Genomic DNA, 21,154 nt, shown 5'->3' with positions numbered 1-21,154 from the left:
TTCATCCCTAGCCTGGCAGGCTCAGTGGGTGGACACCATTTCTGTTGTAGCAGAAGGCTCTTCCTCTGTTGCTACTAGAATACAAAATGATCCACCTTACTCCCTGCCTGCATGCACTGCCACCCTGACTGCCACACCATGTCCTGGTTGCTCATGCTCCCCAGGGGCTGCCTTTGTACAACAGAGGGCGACTGTGTCTGGCTCTGCTCAAGCCTTGACAGCCGGGCCTCGTGAGGGCTGCTGGGTCCTGGTGGCTGCCTCGAGGGGCCTCCATGTAGGGACTGCCTTGCACGCTGCAGTCCCCAACTCCGCTGCAGAATGCATCTGCCCTGGAGCCAATTGTCTCAACTTATCAGAAGACCTCACCTCTTCTGATAATACTAAGGCTTCTTGTCTCATGTTGGGCCTGGCTGGCAACCCTGAAAGGGTCAGGAATCTTTTGTCACAAGCTGAACCCAAGAATAAAGTTTTGCACTTTAAAGAAAATGGAAGAAAATGGACAGCAAAGGAAAGGACAAAATACAGAAATTCATGTGAACAGTAACAAACCATGGTATCTCAGTTTCCTTCTGCTTTGATTGCTTTAGAACAGTGTTTTATGTGATTCCTGTAGGGTAAGCAGGCATTTTTGATTAAGGACAAATATTTACTTGTGTTTTGTGCAATATAATATGCATTTATAATTAAAAGGACAAGATTTAGATTACAGTAGTATCTGTGTGGCTTTAGTAGTAAGTAGCCGTAGAAAAAAATTATTGTCAATCCTCTTACGCCAATTCTCTTTCCACAGTGTATAATGTAGAAGGTATTTTTTGATACAGCTTGGTTCTTGTTTATGGATGCTACCTTTCTCAACCATCATATTCATATTCCAGTATACTCAAGCTTCTGTATTATCCACATTGACCCTTGTCACCTGCAGGCAGGAGCTGAAGAGCTGTGATGTTTCTTTTTTACTGGCTCTCTCTCTTTTCTTTTCTTTTCTTTTTTTTTTTTTTTTTTGAGTTTTATGCTCCTTCATAATTTAAATGGATGACAATGCAGGCAAAAATGTAGGACCAATATCTATTAGCAGAAGTAGGTGTTAGATATCAGTTATATTTCATAACTGTTGCTATGAAATTTCACCTTCGCTTAGACAGCTATGATTATCTTGGTTAGACAAGACTTTTGGCAGAAGTAATGACAGGTTGAAAACACAGGAACTCCTCAAATATTTTATTTAAGCCTAGTGAATTCTGTAGGTCTGTTTACTTTACTGAAATGTGGAGATGCTACTGATTAGTAAAAACTGTTTTTGTTTATAGTATTAGAAGTACTTAAATGTGTTGATCACAGAATCACAGAATTACAGAATTTCTAGGTTGGAAGAGACCTCAAGATCATTGAGTTCAACCTCTGACCTAACACTAACAGTCCTCCACTAAATCGCTAAGCTAAATCGCTAAGCTCTACATCTAAACGTCTTTTAAAGACCTCCAGGGATGGTGACTCCACCACTTCCCTGGGCAGCCCGTTCCAATGCCTAACAACCCTTTTGGTAAAGAAGTTCTTCCTAACATCCAACCTAAAACTCCCCTGGTGCAACAGAACTGTTTTGTTTGTGATGTGTTTTTTTTTTTTTTTTTTTTTTTTTGTTTGTTTGTTTTGTTTTGTTTTCCCTCAGTAAAAGTCTTAGTTGTACAGCTCATCTAACACCACTACTTTTGTTTTACTGCAACCGTAGAGTCTTTCTTAGAATCTCATCTTGCAAATTTTTAAGCTTTTGAAGCTTTTACGTTAGGGAATATGGATGAATTAATCATCTGATCACTTGTTTAAAAAGCTTTTAATTATTTTTTCTTGTGACTGTGGTTCTATTTTGTTTGGTATGTTTTCAATATGGTTTTATATTCAGAAAGAATTAATAGATGCTCTGAAACCTAGAGGAAAATGTAATGCAGTTTCTCACTGCTTTTGTTTTATTTGAAGCTATATCTGGGACTGCTACTTGAAGACAATGCAGAAATTATTGCATTTCTGAGATGCATGCTCAGTCTAACTGAGCTGCACTGGCTTGTTAAACCTTTTTGAATTTCTTAACTAGGCTCCTTTCAAATCTATTTTTGTTTTCTTCATTTCCATGTTTCTGAATTTCTTTGTGCTTGCCTATCAACCTCAGTAGTTTGTTTCTTTCTTTTATTTTTTCTTTTCTAATCATCTGCTCACATTATTTTTCTTTTCACCCACTCTTTGTATTTGCCTTTTTCCAGCAGCTTAGATGACAGTCATCAAATATATTCTGCAGATTAAAAAGCTGTATTGGACAGAAGTTGAGAGCTTCACCCAGGTTCTAATCACTTGAACTACTTACCAGGCAACATGTTACTAATAACAGAAAAAGATGTGTTTAACATCACTGTAGCTGAGATGCAGGAATCTGTAGGAAGTTTAACTGCAACAGTAAATGATTGCAGGAGTTAAGTTGTGTACTTTGACCTTGCATGACATTTGACATGTATTCGCTATGCAATGCTTTCTGTTAGAAGAAAACATGTCATGCCAGATCAAACAACCCAAAAGAGGCAAGGCTGCTGCAGCTCAATGTCCTGAGGTCCAACCAATAGCAAGCCTAAAGACAGGCTTTGTGTGTGTGTGTGCCCAACAGGCACCCATATACACAACATACATATATAACTGAGTAGGTTGGAGGTCCTCCTGGAAGGAGTATATATACTTAAGTACAGGTCAGATCTCTCCAGCATCTGTGCTCAGAGACATGGTGTACCCATTGGTTGGTGCTGGATCCCAATCTCCCCAGCTGCTGACACCAGGACATACAACACTTGAGGTGATAGTCCAACTCCAGTTGCTGGTGCAGACCATGGCATGCACACACACACACGGCTGGCCAGGACTTTCCAGGTCCCTGTAACTGACACCTCTGCTCCCTATGCACTCACTCACAGAGATACCTAGGCACTCTCACACACAAAGCTAGCCCTTAAAAACCCACTAATCCTCCCTTGCTCCCAAGCCACTTTCACCTGGTTGCTAGCTAGTCTGGCTCAATCTTCTTTAGACATCACACACCTGTATTGGTCCTGTGTCTGTCACCATAGACACAGGGGCCCTCCAACCTGTGGTCTGACTTAGATGTTGGCACTCACACCCCACATACACACATGCATCCAGAATAGAGAGCCCCTCAACCAGGAAAAATTTAGAAGGGAATTTGATAAGAAGGCAGGACAGACTGTGCTGTTCATGTGCAGAGCAAAACCAGAAAAGTGTACTGACCAGCTAACTATTTATACTTTTCCCTCTTTTTCTCGTGCTTTTTCCTTCTCCAGGTCCCCTAAACCCCTCCTATTTCTTGCCTTTGATTCTTTCTCTGAACATCCTGTATGTCCTCTATGATCCTAAAGTGCTCTTCCCCTGCATCCTATAATGTATCCTACCCCTAGACAGCAGCCCCCTTAGTCCAGAATGTTGATGGGAGAGCTGCTCCCAGTGACTCATGGTGATGGGTGTCACACCTGGACACTGGGGCTGATGGTTCTGCTGAGACAACTGCAAGGAGGACCCCATACAGGACATTCATTCCTCTGTAGTCCTCAATTTGGGTTGCTGCCAGCCAATGTGTCCCTGTGCTCCTTTGGGATTGTACAGATGGATCTTTGAGCTGGTGGCTCTTGTTATGGGCCTGGGAGCAGATGGGCAGAGGATTATTTGGGTTCCTCTGCTGCAATTGCATGTCTGAAGTCATCTGTAGGTGTGCAGATGAGCTTTTGGTACACTTTTCTATGATTCCATCCCCTCAGTAAACAGTCTAAATACATACTCTGAATTGCTGCTATTTAAACAGCAGTGAAAGAGAGTGCATGCCAACCAGTGCAACCTCCAATCTATGTTACTAATTTCACAGCTCATCCATTATGTGAATGAGATGTGAAAATGATTTCCAGTAAGTTGCCAGGACACAATCATTCCCACTTGAAAGTAGTAGAGAGAAAAATATGAAAAAAGAGACATGGAGCAGATGTTTCTGCTGACATTTTTTTGGCAGTTAAAAATGTTGAATTCTGTTGGTGTTGTGAGTTGCTCAGTGATTTATGGAAATGACAAAGATGATGCATTGGTTCTAAATTGGTGTCATATTGATAGAGGATGTTTTCATTGAGATAATGTAAATGCTGATATGAGCATTTGTTTTCATAATGTCTTAGTTCTTTTCTGTTTGCTGAAACAAGTGCTCAGTTTCTCCAGAAAACATTTGTTTAGGTGTCTGTAAATCTGTATGTACAGCCATTGTTTTATAGGTAATTTAATTTTTATTGTTGGTGTGTGTATATATTTTTTTGTTTTTTCATATATGTTTTTGGTGTAAGGCTTTAATAATGCTTATTTTATTTGACCAGTAATATCTTTTTTGATAATTTGAATAGGTTTTATGCCAGTGAAAGTTGTACTAAGTATGGTCAAGCAAGGTACCACATTTTCCTTCATGGGATTGCAGGTTGTGACTGTTACAGTGACAAAATTATTTGGGGAACAGGGGTGGTGAGGCTTGGGAGAGGATCAGGAAACAGTGACAAATACAACTGTCAAGGCCTATAAAAGTAACTATTAAGGCTCCTTAAATTATCATGGGAATAATGGATTTTGGAATTAGTATTCATAATAAAACCTGACATTATAATCTCTTCACACTCTGTAAAGAGAAAGTGTCTTTGTACAGTTGGGCATTATTTAACATTGATAATGAAGTTCAGGACTTAAGATAGACCAAACACCTTGTTATCCAAGGCAGGAAAGAACTGGTATGAACGTGGTGGGGAAAAAAATGTAGTTTTACTGTTTGTAACTGCTCATAGACATCTTGTGTTAAAATATTATTCCATATATTTACATAACTTTTACCTAAATTTACATCTCCCCTACTTTTGGCCCTCATATAATTTGCTAAGATTTTCATTTGTGTATTTCACTACACTTCATATTGTAATCAGGTGTTCATTTTACACAGCTGGGAAATTGTGAATTCAGGCTTGCACCTTGTCTCCTCTTCTCTTTTCTATTGCCTTGTCAATACAAAGTAAGTGGGAGTGGGAGCAGAAATCACACCCTTTCTTCAGGGTATGGATTTTTCAAGTTTAGATTTTATGCCAATCTTGAAACCTTTTACATGGAAGACTGGGTTGATATTGGTTGTTCTCCTGTTGACTCCAGCTGGAGAAGACTCAAACTCAGCATCCCTGAAGCTTCCTGTGGCTGGAACCAATGTAAAACCAGCACAAGTACTTTGAATATCCAATAGTTTCTTTGTCAGTCTTCCCCCACCAGATGCAGTGCCTGGTTATGGTTTACAGCTACACAAATATGCCAAACCATCCACATTTAAAATGAATCCATGCCTTTATGTGGAGCTTAGCATGACTTGCCATTTTCAGTTTCGAATGTTTATATCCTGAACAGTGTTTATTTCAGTCACAGAAAACCATATCAGAATGTGGTTTTAAAAAAATGTGTTTGTCTGTTCTTGAATGATGTCATTCTCCAAAGTACCTTGTTAAAAACTGGTGTCTAATTATACTTCTTTCTTGAGTTGTCTGAAGGCTGACATTGTTACAATGGTGCTAATTGCCAAATTTATGGCTTCTAATTTTAAATCACTGCTAGGTTTGTTAAAAAATCCATTTTTGATCAGGTATTTGTTTCTAAGTTCATTTTTCTTCCCTCCACCCTCCCCAAAGGAATGTAAGAGCCAACAACAGAGAAACAGAAACACCTATTTGTTTGCTATAAAGGGATTTTTTTTCTTCTATATTTATAGCAAATTCCTGGGTAGAACAACTTTGTGGTAACTCATATTGCAGTTTTCACCCTCATGGCAACAGAGTTCTTTATTATCCCAGTGGCAAATAAAATCATGCTCTTTCTTATCCTACTGTCTACTTTCCTCCCTTGGTTACCACAATGGTAATTGTCTTGTTTATCACTGGCAAAAATGAGCCTAAAGTCAACTTGACACAAATTTGGCAAATTTCCGCACATCTTATTATTTTTTTTTCTCTGTGTTTTAATTTCTTTTCCATTTCTACGGGGCATATTTGAATATTGCACTAATAATGAGAATCCTTTACAAGTTCATTATCTCACAGTAGGAGGGGAAGGGAGAGTGTAAGGCATGTACAGCAGCTGGGAAAGCAGCAATCCATAACTTCAGAGCTTTAAGAAAGATGAAGCTTAGATCAATGGCAGCAGGAAAAAAGCTTGTGCTCAGTCATGAAGGATGGAAAATTTTTGCCATGTGACAACCAATGCAGCAATGGCCAGAAAAGTACACTGGTCCAGCCATAAGCACCATAATTCTATCTGTAGGTTTACCTTCACAGAGTCACAAAATGGTTAAGGTTGGAAGGGACCTCTGGAGGTCATGTGGTCCAACCCCACTACTCAAGTAGGGATACCTACAGTAGGTTACCCAGGACCATGTCCAGGTGGCTTTTGAAGGTCTCCAAGGAGGGAGACTCCATGTAAATGAGAAGAAGCAAATGACTGACAGATATCAACAGAATCAGGCAAGCATCTATTTATTTCACCAAGTGTCTCAGGATGCAACCATTAATAGTCCACCGTCTTTTTCCTGTTTGTGGTCATGGTTGCTAGACTTTGGATTATAAGAACTGTTTTTAGTTATCATATTAATTGTAGTTACAAAAGTCATATGTAGTTGTGTTTTGCAATACATGCCTAGTTGTCTAAATTTGTATAGTGCTTGGTTCAGCAAACCTAACCAAGTAAAGCTAGCAAAATGAGATATGGATAATTTGGAGTACTTCTTAAAATTAGCAGAAATGGACAAGAACTATGTGGTGAGAACTATGAAACCTTAAAGTGAGTTTTGTAGTCTCAAAGGGGGGAAATTCTAGTCTTATGCTTAAAAGAACAGGGAAACCTTGAAGAGAACCAGGAAACTGGTAGCCTTGAGCTAGCAGAAGCAAGGGAGATAAGAGATGAAAGCTAGAAAACAAAAAGGAGGAAAACAGCTGAAGGAAGATTCCAGGCTGAGCCATGGTAACCATTTGCTCTTTAAGGGTTGTTAACATATTTAAAAAAAAAAAAATCAAAAATGCAAATGTATGGACTTGTGGGATTGGTGTTCCCCTCCTTGCTGGTCCTCTGACGGACCAAGCTCAACAGAGATAAGTTATGCGAGCTAAAATAACCAATCAAAAGTAGTCAGAGATAGTTTCACAAGATAGCTGTGTATAAATAATGGTGATTCAAGTGAGAGGTGTGCTTGCTTTGTGAAAGATTGCCAAGCACCTAATTCTGCAGAATTATGTAATGAACTATTTAATTAAAAGACCTTCATGTGTATTCTATGTGTGATTTTTTATTTTTTATTTTTTTGGCAAGGCACACCAGCACAAACCTACAGATAACACAACCTTTCAGGGCTAATGCTAGTGCTCAGTCACTCACACTACAAAGAAGTTATTCCTCCTGTTTTTCATTTTGTACCTGCTGCCTCTTGTCCTATAACTGGGCACAACTGAAAAGAGTCTGGCTCTGTCTTCTTTGTGCTCTCTCCTCAGGTGTTTATACACATAGATAAGATCCCCCCTGAGCCTTCTCTTTTCCAGGCTGAATAGTCCCAGCTCTCTCAGCCTTTCCTCACAGGAGAGGTGCTCTAGTCCCTTCATCACCTTTGTGACCCCTCCATTTGACTCTTTCCAGGACTTCATGTCTCTCTTGTCCTGAGGGTCCAGAACTGGACACAGTATTCCAGGTGTGGCCTCCCTGATGCCAAGTGGAGCAGAAGGATCACGTCTCTTAACCTGCTGATGATACTTTGCCTAATACAGCCAAGGATACTATTAGCCTTCTTAGCAGCAAAGGCACAGTACTGACTTATGTCAGACTTGGTGTCCACCAGGCTTCCTAGGTCCTTTTCTGCAGAGCTGCTTTCTACCTGGGTGGACCCCAGCATGTCCTGGTGCCTGGGATTGTTCTTCCTGTCATTTTCTTGGCTGGGCTAGAGTTAATTTTCTTCATAGAAGCTCACACAATGCTGTATTTTGGATTTTTGATGAAAGTAATTGTGATAACACACCAATGTTTTTAGTTGTTGCAGAGTAGTGCTTACACAGAGCCAAGGATTTTTCAGCTTCTCATGCTGCCCGGCCAGGTAGGAGGCTGGGGACGCACAAGGAGCTGGGAGGGGACAGAGCTGGGACAAGTGACTCAAACTGACCAAAGAGATATCTTATGCCTTATAATGTCAAGCTCAGCAGTAAAAACTTGGTTAAAGAAGGAGAAAGGGGTGATGTTTGGAGTGATGGCGTTTGTCTTCCCAAGAATCTGTTAAGCATGATGAGCCCTGCTTTCCCGCAAGTGGCTGAACACCTGCCTGCCGATGGGAAGTAGTGAATGAATTCACTATTTTGCTTTGCTTGCATGTACAGCTTTAGCTTTACCTAGTAAAGTGTCTTTATTTTGAACCACGAGTTATTGTGCCTTTAGTTCTCTGATTCTCTCCCCCATCCCACCTGTGGATGCCAGCAGCTGTGTAGTACTTAGCTGCCTTCTGGGGGGAGGAGGGGGGAACCTCCCCAGGTGCAGAACTCTGTGCTTTTCTTTGTTGAACTTGACTGTTTTTTGGTTGGTTGGTTGGTTTTGTTTTGTTTGTTTATTTTTAATCATTCTGTCAGGAAAATAGATGTTAAAGCTTTTTGGGACCAAGGTGGTTTAGATTGTCTTTAAGGTTCATCTCAGTCATATGATTCTGCTGTTAACACTAAATATGATCAACAAAATGATTCCACTCTTTCTCCTCTCCTCTTTTTTTTTTTTTTTTTTCCTTCAAAAATAATTTGGACCCAACTCAACAACCTTTTCCTGGAACATCTTGTATAACAATGTAATAATTATCTAATTATGTTAATAATGGCAGAACTAAACCAGGATTAAGATAAGGTTAAGTTATCTTGCATTTGAACTTCCGTGAGTAAGATAGCTGTGCTATGTGTAATAGGTTCTTACTAATCTCACATGGCCACAGTACAAGGATGGTATGGTTTTGAGCTCTTGTAATTCATGTCTAAACTGACCAACTGCAAGAGCAAACCAAGGGCCCCTTCAATGGCTGTGTTCTAGGAAAAAAGAGAAAAAAAAATGTCAAATATTAATTTCACACTGAAGGTATGTGGAGATGCCAGGGGCTGGGCTTGCCTTTAGGACTGAAATTGCTTGGTTTTGTTTGTTTCTCAGCCTTAAACCTAATTAAGGCTGAGAAATTCTTCTTGCTCTTGGTTTTATCTCTTGGTTTAATCTCCCACGTTCCAGAAACATGAGTACAATGGCTTTGTCTTTGGCCAGTCAAAAGACAGTAATTTTGAAGTGTACTATAATTTGATGAAAGTATGCCTTTAAAAAAAAAAAAATAGAAGTTGAGGATATATGAGGTTAATAGTATTTAGGTATTTATAACTGGGGTATTTGGGGAATTTTCAATGTTCTAATTAAAAATAATTAATAGGTACTTAAAATGTGTAAAACATCTATTTCTATGAACACTGCTGAAACATAGCAATATCTTTATGTGGTCAGGCATAATCTCAGTATTTTGCAAAGATTACTTTCCTTGTCCATTTTTGCTGGTATTTCATTCCTGGAAAAATGATCTAAAACTTCACAGTATAATAAAAAATAGCTGTACAACTCTAGAGATGTAGAGTCAGAAAGATTTTGCAATCAATGTTAATTTCTAAAATTGCAGGTATGCCATTCAGTGTAAAACTATTTATTGAGTAATTTTGTTTTTTCTTCCCCTTTCTTGTGCTTTTAAGCCCTTTAAAGGAGCTCAGGAGCTGAAACCAACTTGGGTGACCTAAATCCAAGCACCTTATAATTCTATTTAGCTTTCAATATATTTCTGGGAAGTTGAAATTAATGGAGAGGAGTAGAAGGACTTTGTGGATCTGATGTACTTCCTACTTTTGTCACTTTTATATTCATTTAATTCTATCATTTCCTGTGAATCTACTCCTTTCTTACACCCTCATAAAGCTAAGGAAATTTACTCTTGCATTAGCAGAAGTTCAGAGGAGTTTATCCCCTGCCGCAGCCATGTTCACCGACAGAAACAAAATGCATTTCAATACATTCATTATGTTACATAGTGCAGACTAACAAGCTAGGTCTCGTATTTATAATGAGCTTTGTACTTATAAAAGGAAGATATTTGTTAGCCCTAAATGAAAACTGCTTTTTACATAGTGTTACAGAAACTTTAGTTCACCAAGGTGCTACTGAAACTCTGTCACTTTACAGCATGTAAAGTGACAAGAGTTCTTAAATCTTTTCTGTATTTCAGTTATTCTGCATTCTAGAAATAACCAGCAGCTGTGTAAGCTGCATGGGATAACTCCTGATCTTCACTCCTGTCAGAAAGTAAAACAGGATTAAGACCACATTTCCCTCAATGAATAAACAGACATTTAAATCTAAGAGATGACTGCTTCCAAATTTTGGCAAACAATCTGGAGCTAGAAAAAAACACTATTAGGTAAACTTGTTGTCTGAACTTTTCCCCAGATATTTAAAATATAGGATCCTAAAACTAAGAAAGAAATGTTTTCCTTGATCACTACCTCCCTTTTAGGGTTCAGATAAGCAGTTCTTCTGGGAGAAGAGAACCCATGAGTATATAAAACAATGAAAATGATGTAGATATCTGTGTTAGTTTTTTATTTACTCCTAAGTTGTTCTCCCTTACTCTGCTTCCCTAGCCTAACTTTTGTAAAAAGAAAAACTTCATACATCAATATGTGCTAAAGCCCACTGTTATGGATGCTAGCTTAGTCAATAGTGAATTACAAAATGCATTGTAGTTGTTTTTGTCAACTGATTAAAATGACTAGATTTCTGCTTAGGCTACTACAGTTAAAGAAGCTTGGTGTTTTACACCAAGAGTTTAAATGAAGTTTAAATCAGAACTCAGATCACTGTTCTGTCCTGACCAGGTTTTCATCACTTTTTTCTCATTGACAGTTTTTGATGTGATATGAAAGAATGTCAAGTTGATAGAAAAAGTCATTTATAGAGTGTGTTCTTTTTGTTTTGTTGTGGATGGCTGGTTGGTTGGTTTTTGGTTTGTTTGATTTGTTGTTGTGTGTGTAGTTGTTTGTTTTTGTTTGTTTGTTTGTTTTTCGCTCTTCTTATCAGAAAGAATATTATTAACCTTCTTTTGATTTAATACTTGGATGTATTACGTTAGAAGTTGCTTATCTGGCCAGAAATGCAGATGTAGTGAGTTTTATCTTCATCTTGAAAGATTTTGATGTTTAATAATATTCTGAATTCCATTAAGAGTATATATTGTGTATTTGGACCAGCTGCCAAGAAAGCAAATGCACATTTTTGCTATTTTACTCCTACTTCCAAAAATCTGTTGCTATGTGTCTTTCTGTTTTTTTTTTTTTTGTTTTTTGTTTTTTTTTTTCCCCTATCTCCCAGAAGAAATCCTCAGTAAAAACCTTTTCCTGTTCCTGTTCCTGCAGGCGTTTCTCCTTATTTGCATATGTACTCTATGTGCATATGTACATCTATATGTTATATCCAAGTCTTGAATTTTGCTGACTTGTCTTTCCTGGATCTCTTAATTGTTTTCTTTATTAATGCTTTGATTGTGCCATGGTCTCTTCCTTGCTGTATTTTGTTTTCATTTTCATATGGGATTTAATTAACTTGTTGTCTTCCAAAGCAATGACTTGTTAAATACTTGTCCTTTCATCTGTTATACGTTTTCTTTGGGTTTCTTAGAACTTCTGTTTTTACCTTTTCACCCTTACACGTTTGACTAATCTTTCTGCACCATTTCAAATGCCATAAAAGGAAGGACTGAATCATGATATGATCCTGTGGCATCCTGTCTTCTGCTTCTCTGAGTTCTTGGTATCATGCCTTACCCTGCTTCCCTTCAAAGCCTAATCTTCCTAAGGCTTTCCACTTCTGTTCTGCTGTTTATATTAGTGACTACCAGTAGACATCTGAATTCAACATAAAGGTCTTTTTCTTTCATCAAATGTTTCCATATACCAGAACATGATTGTTTCCTATTGAATCTCAATTACGAATTATTCTGTTATAATATATTCTATTATAGAATATAATAATATATTCTATTATACTAACTTCACTTATCCTTTCATTTTATTCCCGAATTCCTGTTACATGATTTGTACATTACTGCTTCTTAATTCAAGATCTGTCTTTTCATTTTTATTTATTCCTGATAATACATTTTCAAGGTCTTGAGGTATACATCTACATCAGAATAAAAACTGCCAAAATCCCATCACACCCTCATATTTTTCCACAAATTGAATTTATTCAGAATATCCCAATGCATTGTCTTTATTTCAAGAACTATCTTCATCTCCATTGTTTGGTGTTCAACATTTGGTTGATGCTTAACAAATGCTGACTTACAGAAATTTATCCTTTTTGTGCTGTTAAATAACTACCAAACACTTAGTTCTCCCATTCCAGAAGAATAGAAAGCAGGGGACTGAATCTTTAATTTTCTGTAAACTATTCCATGTCATTGGATAAATGAACAGTATAACTTGTTAGCTTTGTCTTCTCTATTATACTTCTTTTTTTTTTTTTTTTTTTTTTCTTTCCGGTAGCATCTCTGCTCAAAGACTGACTTATCTTCTTGAAAGGAGCTAAGTTGGAGAAAAATGTCATGTGGATTTACATATAGATTTGGATACTACAAAGCTCCTTTAGTTTTCTGAAACAGTTTAAAAATGAAAAAAGTCCCCAAATTTCCAGAAAATCATAAAGAGTATTTGTAATCTTCTTTGCTTGACCTTGAATTGATCTATTAAAATTTGTGACACAATGTCACAACTACATTAACAAAGATGCTATTTTGTGGTTACACTGAGATAATGTGTTGAGAGTTAAAGATACGTTTCTGGAGAAAAAACAAACAGATTATGAATTACTTAATATCTTGTAACTGAAAATCTGTATAAAATGTCTGCAAACAGTCAGAGTATCTCCTTGATAATGAAATAATCTGTTGATTTTAGTTTGGGGAGCAAGGAGGGGAAATGTCTTGGAATATTTCACAATTTAATTACAATGTCTACTTATATTAAATTGAATTTAGACCCTGCAATGAACAAGTAAAATCTTCCAGAAAATTATTTTTCTTATAGCATCAACAAAGAGATTTTCTTTATGCCTGTATCTTTTGCTTTGCATTTATGCCCCATCAAAATTGAAGATTTCTTTTCAGCTCCACTGTCCTTCCTGCATCTTGATAGTTGTTTGGAGGTCTTTAAATGTTTGTGTGCACATATATGTATGTGATCAGTCACCCACTTACAATCAGCACCCAACAAAACAGCTCATCCTTTTGGACATTTGAAATACAGCTGGTGTTTTCAGATCAGCTGTAAGAATTGCCAACAAATAGATTAAATTGTAGAGTGGTTATGAAGTGGTTAAACAAACATTTCATTTATTTTATCAGCTGATTGATTAATTTCAAACAAAAAAACTTGTAACATTTGGTCCTTGCACAAGAGAGAAGACTTACAAAAAAAAAAAAAAAATAGTAGTCATTTTTTTGTCTGAATTTGCATTTAAAATATTAATATTTGTATAACTTTTAAATATATAACTTTTCTGTACATAAAGTGACTGCTGTTGTTTGTTTATAGATACTGCACATCAAAATAGTCATGTACTACAAGGAAAACCTGGGCATTATTAGAAAAGCATCTCAACAATGCTTGATATATTCTGATATCTGAGCATTGTGTGTTATCTTCATAACACAACCTGACAAGCAGTTTTATGAGGTGAAATAAAAAGTGGTATACAGAGGTCAAGGAAAAATAAGAAAAAACCTCTGCTAAGTTGGCTAAACTTCTTCCAGTAAACATGAAGAAATTTTAGACCTTGCTGGGACTTATGTAGATATGTAGTAATGTAATTGCAGAGCTGTATAGAGACATGTATTATGTGTAGTGAGAAATTTCACGATTTTGAAACTATTTTATTCTGAGTTACAATAATACCCCAAAAAATCTAATATTTACTGAAAAAAAAAATCAAAACCTTTTTGATGTATATCTTTAAAGAAAACTGAAGGGAAAAGTATGTTGTATCAATAGAAATCTTCTTTTGTAATATACAACTTAAACAACAACAACACGAAAACACTTAAAAAAAAAAAAAAAAAAAAAAAAAAAAACCACTGTATAAACAAAGTTCTAAACCAAGGTATTTTCAAAAAAAGGTTTTAAGTTACTCTCGAAAAATCTTTGGTTGTTCCTCCCCTCCAACACTTTCCCCCAAGTTGTTAGAATTCTCTCCCTATTCTGACTTTTTCTTATGTGTAGAGGGAAAAATAAATAAATAAATAAATAAATAAATAAATAAGCCTTAAGTTTTTAATCACTTCTGTATTTTTTGGAAATATTTATTTTCTATGAAAGTTATTGACATTATTTTAATGTCAAAGGTATAGTTCTTTATACAAATAAGGTCAATTTACTGTTATTATGGATTTATTTCTGCTCCAGGATTTGAAGATACTTATTGTTGTATTTTATTTTATTCCAGCTATTTATGAACTCTCTTGTGAAGCATACAAACACTTGGGCAAAACTTCAAATTACTACTGGATAGATCCAGATGGCAGTGGGGCACTGGGACCTTTGAAAGTTTACTGCAATATGACAGGTAACTGCATTATATTTGCTAATTCTTTTTTTTTTTTTTTTATTATAACTGGGAAAAAGGGGAATTTCATAATTCATATTTTTTGGCAAAAGAGAAATAATTGTTGAGAGCTTTTCAGGAGAGGGGACAACTGTAGTCACCATGCAGTATATTCTGAGGAAAGCAGTAACTAATCCATTTTATAAGCTTTTTAAATTAGAGCTGTTAATTAACTTTAACAGGCCTTTGTATCATCAGTGGTGCATTATATATATATATATATATATATATATACACACATATATATATGCGTATATATATATGTATAGCTATTTACCAAAACTGTTGTGTATCAGCATATTTTTGTAATCTTTTTTTGGATTTCAACAAAGCTTTTGATACTGTTTCTCACAGCATTATTCTGGACAAAATGTCTAGCACACAGCTAGATAAATACATAATACGATGGGTGAACAATAGGCTCAAAGGGTTCTGGTAAATGGGATTACATCAGGCTGGTGGACAGTCACTACCAGGGTTCCCCTGGGCTCCATTTTCCCCGGGGCCAGTGCTCTTTGATATATTTATAAATAATCTGGATGCAGGCCTCAAATGCATACAAAATAAATTTGCAGATAACACTAAGTTAGGAGGAGCTGTTGACTCTGTTGAGGGTGGAGAGGACTTCCACAGAGGACCTGACAAATTAGAGGTCTGGGCAATCACTGAGGACATGAAACTTAATGAGCAAGTGCCAGATTCTGCACTTGAGATGAGGCAACCCTGGATATATGTACAGACTGGGTGATGAGAGACTGGAGAGCATTTCATTGGAAATAGATCTGGGGGTTCTGGTAGATGACAACTTGAATATGAGCTTAATCTGGTAGCCAAAAGGGCCAACCACACCCTGGGGTGCATCATGCATGGCACTGCTAGCCCGCTGAGGGGATTGTCCTGCTCTGCGCTGGTGCTGCCTCACCTCAAGTACTGTGTGAAGTTTTGGGCACTGCCCAAAACTTCATCTATGAACAATATTATTGTTCTTATTATTGTTGAACTAATAATAACTTATTATTGTTGAACTATTAGAGAGTGCTCAAAGGATGGCACCAAAGACAGTGAAAGGTCTAGAGGAGAAGACTTGCTTTTTTCATCCTAGAGAAAGAGGAGACTGAGGGAAGGCCTCATGGCAGCCTGCCGCTTCCTCACAATGGGGAGTGGAGGGATAGGCACTGAGCTCTACTCTCTGGTGACCAGTGATAGGACCTGAGGGGAGCAGCATGGAGCTGGGACAGCTTGGGGTCAGGCTGGGTGTTAGGGAAAAGTTATTCACCAAGAGGGTGGTCAGGGACTGACACAGGCTCCCTGAGGAAGTGGTCACAGCACCGAGACTGCTAAATTCAAGATGTGTTTGGACAGCACTTTCAGACGTATAGTTTATTTTTGTGTGGTTCTATGTGTAGCTAGGAGTTGGACTTGATGATCCTTGAAGGATCTTGAAGGTCCATGATGATCATTGAAGGACTTGAAAGTCCATTTCAAACATGGGATATTCTATGATCCTCTCATCCAGTGGTTCTGTATTTGTTGAAAACTATTTCAGTAATGTCTGTGGTCCAAAGGCAACTTTCTCAACATGTCAGATTATTTTTGTCTATCCAGGTATTATTGACTTTCCCCCATCTACCACCATAGGAAGCGAATAAAGTTTATTTACAAGAAAAATCAGTTGTGTGACTCTTTGTCATTTTTTTAACTGGTACTAGAATGACTTATCTTAATTACCTTCAAGTAATTTAATGAAGTGATATATATGGTCTCAGAAATTTTGGTTTTGTTGTGTGGAATTTTAATTTTTCTGCCTTTAACATTGGTTTTGCTTGGATAATATCCCATCAGGGCATTCTCACAGATATCCTGTCTCAGTCACCTGCATTGCCATGTTGAGGCAGAAAAATATGATAGTGAAAAATGAAAATGGGGCATTGTTTTGTTCCAGGAGTTCAGTATTTATTTAATCTATTAATACATGACAATTGTCTCAGCTCTTCTTTCTGATGTGAAATATTGGGCAGTTGATACAGCAGATGTATCCCCTGACTCTCTCCAACTGTCAGCATAATAAGTTTGGATTTGAATTATTTGCACTGTAAGTCTGGCATATGTGTGATTCCTCAGACTTCATCAGCAGCAGCTTGAACATGAAGGTACTATTACAAGTTGAAACAGTAAGAGTAACTCTGCCTCTCTGGCAGGTTTGAAGCATGCACAGCGCATGCAACAGACCCAACAAGAGCTTGTAGGTAGACAGCTTTTTGGAGGACCAGAGAATACTATTCTTTCATATTCATATTATTCAAACACAAATTTATGTGTTTGAATAATAAATGCATATGTAGAAAAAAGGAGCCTGATCTAAGCTCTGGGTTTGCAGTAAGTCCGCAAGTGCTTGGACTGGAGAGAGGTCAGCCAATTTATACTGAGAGACACAGGTGTAAAGGCAGTCTTTCAAATAAGTGGATCCTGACCCATTTATGGCTTTTTAAATCATAACTAGCACCTTAAACTGTATCAGTAACTAATCAGACAGACACCGCAAGGAACAGTGCCAAGAATTCCTGATATATTATAGCGATTTCTGCTATTCAGAATAACTGCTGTGTTCAGCACTAGCTATATAGCTTTTGGGTACTCTTCAAGGGTAACTTTGTAAAGTGAAAATACAGTGCATTAGTGGTGTCACGCATGAAAAAAATACAGCATTGCTCATTTATTTTAGAAATAAATATACAGTAGAATGTCTTAGTAGTGTGTCCAAAACTGCAAAAAAGCAGATAAGAAAATTAAAAGTAACAGTTTCATTTTCCTAATGTTCCTTGTGTACAAACAGTTCCAGAGTTTCTGTGAACTTTTCAGAGCCAGTGAGAGGATATTGTAGGAGATTTAGTTCTAATGCATTTGTATACCATGCATGCTGTGTAAAAATAATTTTACATTTTAACAGAATTGCTCTCATCAGCAATTCTTTACTACAATATAAACACATATTGTGCTAAAATTCATGTAACTCATTACTTACATTTTAAAAATAATAACCTAATAGAACTATTTATTCATTAAAATGCAAATGACTGCAAGAAATATGTGAAAATTGATAAGAAGAAATTTTAACCTCCACTTTTAAAACCAGAAAGCTACTGACAATCATTCTTGGATAGCTTTGCAAAGCACTATTCATAGCACATCACCTATACACATACTGTTTATTGCATCTATTACAGCTTTTATTTTCTTTTAATTATCATCTTAAACATTGAAGTTGGGGAGATGAGCTCCATTCTTATATGAAAATTCACAATCTAAACCTTGATCTGAACTGATAGAGAGCATTTTTGGTAATATATGTATGAGGGACAGAAGAGGCAGAATCAAGTTATTTGAAGGCTTTACTGTTCATAAATAACATATTTCTGTAGAATTCCATAGCAATGACACATATCTTGTCATAGAACAAAAGGCAATATAGCATATTAGCATAAAAGCTGAATTATCAGATTGTTTTAGCATGAAAACTGTGCAGGCTTCTGGCATTACTAGCACTATATTTGAAAAGGAACCTAAACTAACTGAATTCCGTTTTGTTTTGTTTTGTTTTGTTTTTGGGGGAAGGTGAAATGAATAACCTACAGATCTAGCTGTAATGAATAGCATATGGAGTATACTAAATATAAAATGTATTTCCGCATCTGACATGATAGTGATATTTCATTTTAATAGAGACGTCTTTAACTGAATTTCTCTCTCTAGTACAAGAGTCAAATCTAAATGTTCCCATGAACCCAATCTATTAAACAAGCACCTTTATATTAAATTACTACTCAAGATGCTTATACACACTTCAAATATCCTTCATTCAGGTGGAACTGGCACCTAAGAAGTCCTTAATGACCAAAAAGGTAACATAAAAAGTAACTTGATAGTTTTGCTCCTAGGAAAAAACAAGTTCACAAGAAGATTGGGGTTATTACCAAAGCAAGTAATCATCTTTTCAAAAACAAGATGATTTAATGATTACATAATACTTTCACATGTACTGCAGATAATTCTACTAGTGGAAAATTTTACAGACTAAGCTGCACCCTCACTTATGTATAAACCTTAAGGGAAGAGGCAATAACTTGAAAAGTCACTAAAATTTTATATTTAGAAATTGGATCTTTAGCTCTTGAGGGTACTGTATCACAGATATTGCATTATAGAATCATAGAATAATGGCCTGGGTTAGAAGGGACCTCCTAACCCCCTGCCATAGGTGGTTCTAGTTCCAACCCCCCCTCCATTTAATCTCATTTTCTTCTCCTGTTCCTCTGAGGAGAGGGAGTGAGAGAGCAGTTGAGGTTGACTTTAGCTGCCCATCAAAGTGAAAACACCACAGTGATTCACATATTTTATAGAGTCATAGAGTCATTCAGATTGGAAAAGACCTCTAAGATCATCTAGTCCAACCTTTAATGTAGCACTGACAAGTTCACCATTAACCCATGCTACTCAATTCTGTTACTATATGTTGCTTGAAGACCTCCAGGGATGCTGACTCAACCACTTCTCTGGGCAGCCTGTTCCAATAATTTACAACCCTTTCAATAAAGAAATTTCTCCTAATATCCGACCTAAACTTTCCCCAGTACAACTAGAGGCTGTTTACCCTCATCTTGATGCAAAGAAGAAGAGCCCGATCCCCACCTCACTACAACCTCCTTTAAGGTAATTGTAAAGTACAATAAGGTCTCCCCTGAGCTTTTTTTTTTTTTTTTTTCTCCAAACTAAACAACCCCAGCTCCCTCAGCTGCTCCTCAGAAGACTTGCTCTCTAGACCCTTCACCAGCTTTGTTGTCCTTCTTTGGGCATGTGCCAGAACCTCAATGCCCTTATAGTGAGGGGCCCAAAACTGAACACAGTATTTGAGCTGTGGTCTCACCAGAGCCGAGTACAGGTGGACAATCATTTCCCTAGTTCTGCTGGTCATGCTATTTTTGATACAAGCCAGGATGCTGTTGGTCTTCTTGGCCACCTGAGCACACTACTGACTCATATTCAGCTGGCTATCAACCAATACTTCCAGGTCCCTTTCTGCCTGGCAGGTTTCCAGCCACTCTTCCCCCAGCGTGCATCATTGCATGGGGTTGCGCCCCAGGTCTAGGACCTGGCACTTAGCCTTGTTGAATGTTATACTGTTGGCCTTGGCCCATTGGTCCATCCTTTCCAGATCTCTTTGTACAGCCTTCCAACCCTTGAGCAGATCAACACTCATGCCTAACTTAGTGTTGTCTGCAGACTTAATGAGGGTGCACTCAATCCCCTCATCCACATCACTGATAAAAATATTGAAGAGACCTGGCCCCAGTACTGAGCCCTGGGGAACACCACTAGGAACCAGCCTCCAGCTGGATTTAGCTCCATTCACCATGACTCTTTGGGCTCATTTACCTAGCCAGTTCTTAATCCAATGAAGCGTACACACATCCAAGCCTTGAGCAGCCATCTTCCTCAGGAGAATGCTGTGGGAAATGGTGTGAAAAACCTTACTGAAATCTAGGTAGACCACATCCACAGCCTTTCCCTTGTCTACTGACCACGTCATCTTGTTGTAGAAGGAGATCATGTTTTGTCAAGCAGGACCTGCCTTTGTTAAACACATGCTGACTGGGCCTGTTCACCTGGTTGTCCCATAAATGCTGCATGATGGCACACAAGATAATCGTCACCATAACCCTTTCCAGCAGTGTAGTCAGACTGACAGACTTATAGTTTCCCCATCCTTCTTCCAGCCCTTCTTGTAGATGGGCATCATGTTTGCTAACCACTGGTCTACTGGGACCTCCTCTGACAGCCAGGACTGATGATAAATGATGGAAAGTGGCTTGGTGAGCACTTCTGCCAGATCCCACAGTACCCTCAGGTGGTTCCAATCTAGGCCCATAGACTTGTGTATGTCTATGTGGAATAACAGGTTGCTAACCATTTCCTCATGGATTATGAGGTCTTTGTTTCCTTGTGTGGTGGTTTTACCGTGCTGGGCAGCTAAACCCCACAACCGCTCTCTCACTCCCCCTCCTTTAGATAAGGAGGGGGAGAAGTAAAGCAAAGAACAACTCACGGGTTGAGATAAGGATAATTTAATTAAAGGGAAATAATTATAATAATTAAATAAAGACTACCATGAACTAAACAATTTAACTAAGGGGAAAATAAAAGGGAAAGGGGAAAAAGGGAGGAAAACAAACAAACAAAATAAATGAAAGCTATATGGAAGTGCAGAGGAAAGAAATTACTCTCTACTTCCCACAAATGAGCGATGATTGACCACGTCCTTGAAGCAAGGCCTCAACGCACGCAGCCGGTGTTCGAGAGGAGGACC

The 21,154-nt window shown here is 37.7% G+C and overlaps 1 protein-coding gene across 1 annotated transcript in view; it reads left to right on the top strand.

The window, feature by feature from the left end:
* Positions 1 to 21,154, top strand: part of CNTNAP2 (contactin associated protein 2) — a gene marked incomplete at both ends in the record, with an annotated part of 1,134,939 nt that overhangs the window by 760,268 nt on the left and 353,517 nt on the right. The window contains one exon of the mRNA XM_082753539.1: positions 14,635 to 14,754. Coding sequence (XP_082609665.1) covers positions 14,635 to 14,754 — 120 coding nt within the window. The remainder of the gene's footprint in view (positions 1 to 14,634; positions 14,755 to 21,154) is intronic.

Source organism: Aythya marila (assembly GCF_965140915.1).
Source record: "Aythya marila genome assembly, chromosome: 2".
NCBI lineage: Eukaryota > Metazoa > Chordata > Aves > Anseriformes > Anatidae > Aythya > Aythya marila.
The sequence above is the reverse complement of the archived record's forward strand: the minus strand, read 5'-3'. Positions and strand labels throughout refer to the sequence as shown.